Source organism: Momordica charantia, assembly GCF_013281855.1.
Source record: "Momordica charantia cultivar OHB3-1 chromosome 3 unlocalized genomic scaffold, Mcharantia_2.0 BLBB01000003.1, whole genome shotgun sequence".
NCBI classification, from domain to species: Eukaryota; Viridiplantae; Streptophyta; class Magnoliopsida; order Cucurbitales; family Cucurbitaceae; genus Momordica; species Momordica charantia.
In genome coordinates, this window is record NW_028275161.1 from 16955558 (window position 1) to 16960014 (window position 4457).

Consider the following 4457-nt stretch of genomic DNA (forward strand, 5'->3'; position numbering starts at 1 on the left):
TAACTTGAAATTAATTATTTCATTGTAACATTTTCGACGTTATTTCAGGTCGCAAAGATTTCATCGTACAAATCAAAATTTCTTGTAGATCCACATAAATACACACGCATATACTACATGTATGTATATATGTATGTATATATATAAGTAAAATTCATAAATAATATTTATGGAGATTAGGAAATTTAAATTGTGTAAGAGGTAGCAAAAAAGTTCAAGAAATACCAACAGTCTTGTTGAGCAGCCACAGGACAAGTGCAAGTTCAATGGCAAAAATGGATTTCAGCCATGTTCTGTCCACCATGAATCCATACACTGTAATTCCTGCTTTGTTATTCCTCAAATATACCACTGCACACACAAAAAAAAAAGTTTATAATACTTTTATGAACTTTCGACTTTGTATCTAAGAGGACTGAAATGTTTTAAAAAGTATTCAATAGGAGAAATTGGACCCTTTTTTGTTTTTTTAATTTTTCAGAATTAATGTCGGATGGCTTACGCTGCGAATTCCTATAATCGAAACTTACAGGACTTGAACCCAAAACCTTATGGTAGGTGATACCATAAGATCCAAGCCCTTTGATATTGCATCTCCTTTAGGAGATAGAGAACTTTGACGATCTATTAGACACTTCTTACTTACGGGCACCTTTTGATGCATACAGTTAAAAAAAAAATCAGCTACAAAAAATTGATGTTTAGATTCTAAGCTTCTTAATCGCGATGTCATTTTCTTGTTCTGGAATGGTTTTCTTTCATTCTTTTAGGATTTAAAGTTTAGGGACTTACACAATATTAAAAGTTGAAGAGAGCTATGTTTACTTACCTAATGCCTGCCTCTTTTGGAATGAGATTGTGTGGGCAAAAACTGGCATTAATTTGGCATCGTCCAAGTCGTCATCATCCTCATATTCGTCATCAGAATTAGATACAATGGTTGACATGACCCGAGCTGCCGTCGGCGTCTCACCGTCGAGGTCGTCGAAGGTGTTTATGATGGCGGCGACGTGCCACTTGGCAGCAAGGCACGTGATGGACTGTGCCTTGTGGGTGATCTTTGCAGCACTTCGGAGGCATATGAAGATGCCTGTCACCAGGCTGACGGAGCATAGCTGCATTCTCAAAATTCATAGCTTTTACCAATGTAACCAAATCAAATTCCCACTAAATTACTAATTATAGGTGTTTAAAGCAAGTATCTTCTACTTATACCCAAAAAAAAAGTGACAATTAGCCAATCTTATAATTCAATTGGTCAAGACAATTAATTATATCCGAATTAAAAGATCATGAATTTGAATTTTCACCCCAACATATTGTACTGAAAAATGACAATTAAGGTGAATAAAAAAATGATAAAACTCAAGCGTGCTTACCGATCAAAAGCAACTACCGTTACAAAATTGACAATTAAAAGTTGTGAATCCAGGAGGGAAGAAGTAATTAAGATTACCGCAAGTTGTCCAGCCTTGGAGAGATTGACATGGGCATTGGATCTGGTAGTCATCAAGAGAGATATAAATTGACTGGCGGTGACCAAAACCAGAGACAGCAACATGAACACTCTGAACCGATGGCTGACGATTCTGAGGGTTCTTCTGAGCCCCAAATGCTGCCTCAAGATGGCGCCCACCTCCGTCTCCCGATGGAAGGCGCGCCCGAAATCTTCGAGGCACACCATCTGGAGGCGGCAGACGAGGCGGAAGAGGATGCAGACGAAGAAGAAGATGGAGGTTCTGTAGAGCCAGGAGCAGAGCTCCAGTGCACAGCTGGTGATGTAGCTGATGTACATGTTGTTGCCGTAGTATGGGATTTGGTTGGCTGCTGAGACGTACCACCACACTTTGTACGCTGCTTCTGCCGTGAAACATGGGAGGAGGAAGAAGCAGATCAGCTCCATTGATCTCTGCCACAAAACAACATTATTCATGTCTAAAATTCAGTAATAATTTTAATTCTGTTGAAGTAACAATTTAATCCTGATCTTTAATTTATAGTAATCTATTTATATCGTTTAAATTGGTCAATTTAAACATTGTAATAAAATTTGTAATATGATTTATTTAGTTCTCTAGAGTGAACAATATTTTTAAAATTTAATGAGAGTTTCTAAACTTGTTAAATAATGTCAATAAATCTCAAAAGCTTTAAGATAATTTGTAAATGTAATCATTTATAAATATAATGTGGTTTCTTAGATGAAAATTTTGGTAATTAACAAATCAAATGTATTTAAAAACTACAAATACTAAATAATTACCAAATGGACACTTAATTCTGATTAGATCTTTTAAAGGAAAAATTATACATTTTTTACTGCACTAACAACTGTTAGGTACTAAAATTAAAAAGCTAACAATTGGACATTATAAAAAAATTTATATTTTTTTGACCTTCCACCATTTTTAATACGAACAAGTGGGATAGGACATGATCTCTAGAGACAAGTGTCAATTATTTTTCATATTTACTTTTAAATTTCTGCTGTCTAGTTAAATTGAGTTTATTTTTTAAAAAATTACCAACAAGTATGAATCTATAAAAAAATTAATTAGAAAAATAGCGTTAAAAGTATAGAAAATAAATTAAATTACGATTAAGGTACATATATTAAAATTATAATTTAACATATAAAAATAAATACTTATAAAAAAAGTGATCGACTTAAAAAAAATATTAATAGCAAACTTAGAAATTAGAGGAAGTGTGATTTAATTATTATTATTTATTATTTTTATTTTTTTTGAAACAAGTGTGATTTTAACATTTAACTTTCTAGATGCATACTTTTAAATTTTTTAAAAAATGAAGAGGACAGATAAGTGAGAAAGATTTAAAATTAAAATTTATATATGCATATTGTAAAACTTTTTTAAAATGGTGTTAGGCAGACATAATACTATATTTGTAAACTTTCAAATTAAAATTAATATATATATATATATATTTATTTATTTATTTATGTATACCTTCAGCAAACATTTTTAGAATTTAAAATGATAATCAAAGTCTTTTTTTTTTAATAATAATCAAAGTCTGAAATAGTAAAAAATACGTTCGTTTTGATAAATTCATAAGCTAATATAATAATAATTTGTCTAATCAAGCTCTATGGACTAGAGACATTCTTTTATTTTACATCAACATCGTTTAATTATTATTTTTCCATCAACTGGCATCGACTTGCGCAAAACACATATTTAACAAAATAAAATATTATAATAATAATAATTTCGGAAAATATGGACTCATTAAATAAATAAAATAAAATAACGATCGAAAATGATTAGTCTTCGTCTTCATCTTCACGAAAGGGGATTTTCAAATGCTCTGAACCCAAAAAAAAAAAAAGGAAAAAGAAAAAGGATCAAAACATACCTGCAATTGCTTCGAATACTCATCCCGAACCTTCCGATTCGCTTCACAGAGCTTATCGAGGAACAGAAACCGCCTCAATCCGTAGAGACGGAGCCAAAAAGAGAGGCAGGCGAAGGAGAGCGTCGCGGCGGCGGAGAGCGAGAGCTGGACGACAACATGGAAAGGCCTGCTGTGATCTTCGTCGCAATTGGCGCAAGCGAGAGCGAAGTGCGAGGCGAGGGGGACGGCGATTGCTAAGACGAAGAACACGAAGCAGGAGACCGAAGCGCGCCATGGATTCGACTGATCCACGATGATTCTGCAAATCCATTTCAGGTAAGATTCGAAGGCGCTTCTCGATTCGGATTCGGCTGCTGCTTCTGATTTTTCCGGATCGAGCAATTGATGCTGTTGCGAATCGATTTGAGACGAGGCTTTCTTCTTCTCGTCTTCCATAGCTTCGGAATCTGCTTCGCGGCCGGAACAGAGAAGCGGGAGATTCTCATAGAGCGGAGAGAGAGAGAGAGATGACGTGGGGGAAAGGGGAGGAGAGAGGGAAATATATAATTATATTTAAGTTTTTGTTATTATATTTAATTCATTAATTATTTATTTATTTATTTGTGTGGTTATATATATTAAAATAATCTGTGGAGTTTCTGGATTATATGAGATATCTCGCTGTGAGACGAAAGTAAAGTCAGAAGTGGGGCCCAATGGGAGCAGTGTCCACATTGAAGTTGCCACGTGTATATCTTCTTTGTTGCAGTTGAGCCACTGCTTGAAGGTGCACAGTAATATCCACGTGGCGCTTAGCTGGCTGATTGTCGACGACTGTGGCTGAAGCTGATTGGTTGATTACTATTTAAAATATCATCTAGTATGACTTTTCTTTTTCTTTTTTTTTTACTTTTTTTTTTATGGAAATTTCAACCCCAACTTTAATGGTAAATGATGTGAAGCTCGTGTTGATATAAATAGAGACAGCTTTGGGTCTATTTTAATATGTTTTCATTTTTTGTTTCAAAATGTTGATGGAGGTAAACCTTTTATAGCTATTTTTATTTGTCATTTTTCATTTTTAAAAAACTTTTTTA

General features: G+C 34.0%; 1 protein-coding gene across 1 annotated transcript; it reads right to left on the reverse strand.

Annotated features, from left to right (window-relative positions):
• LOC111012648 (uncharacterized) lies at window positions 1–3917 on the reverse strand. The gene is made up of 4 exons (XM_088121372.1): window positions 3382–3917; window positions 1457–1909; window positions 830–1115; window positions 1–351 (listed from the first exon to the last, which is right to left on the reverse strand). The coding sequence occupies exons 1-4, from the start codon at window positions 3814–3816 to the stop codon at window positions 215–217; spliced, it is 1311 nt and encodes a 436-aa protein (XP_087977498.1). The 5' UTR covers window positions 3817–3917; the 3' UTR covers window positions 1–214.
• Between the last annotated feature and the right edge of the window lie 540 nt (window positions 3918–4457).

Coding starts and splice junctions, on each gene's coding strand:
- LOC111012648 (XM_088121372.1), bottom strand. CDS start 3,816: ATGGAAGACGAGAAGAAGAAAGCCTCGTCTCAAATCGATTCGCAACAG. Junction 1,116..1,456: donor CCAAGGCTGGACAACTTGCG/GTAATCTTAATT, acceptor TTGAGAATGCAG/CTATGCTCCGTCAGCCTGGT. Junction 352..829: donor CCAAAAGAGGCAGGCATTAG/GTAAGTAAACAT, acceptor TTGTGTGTGCAG/TGGTATATTTGAGGAATAAC.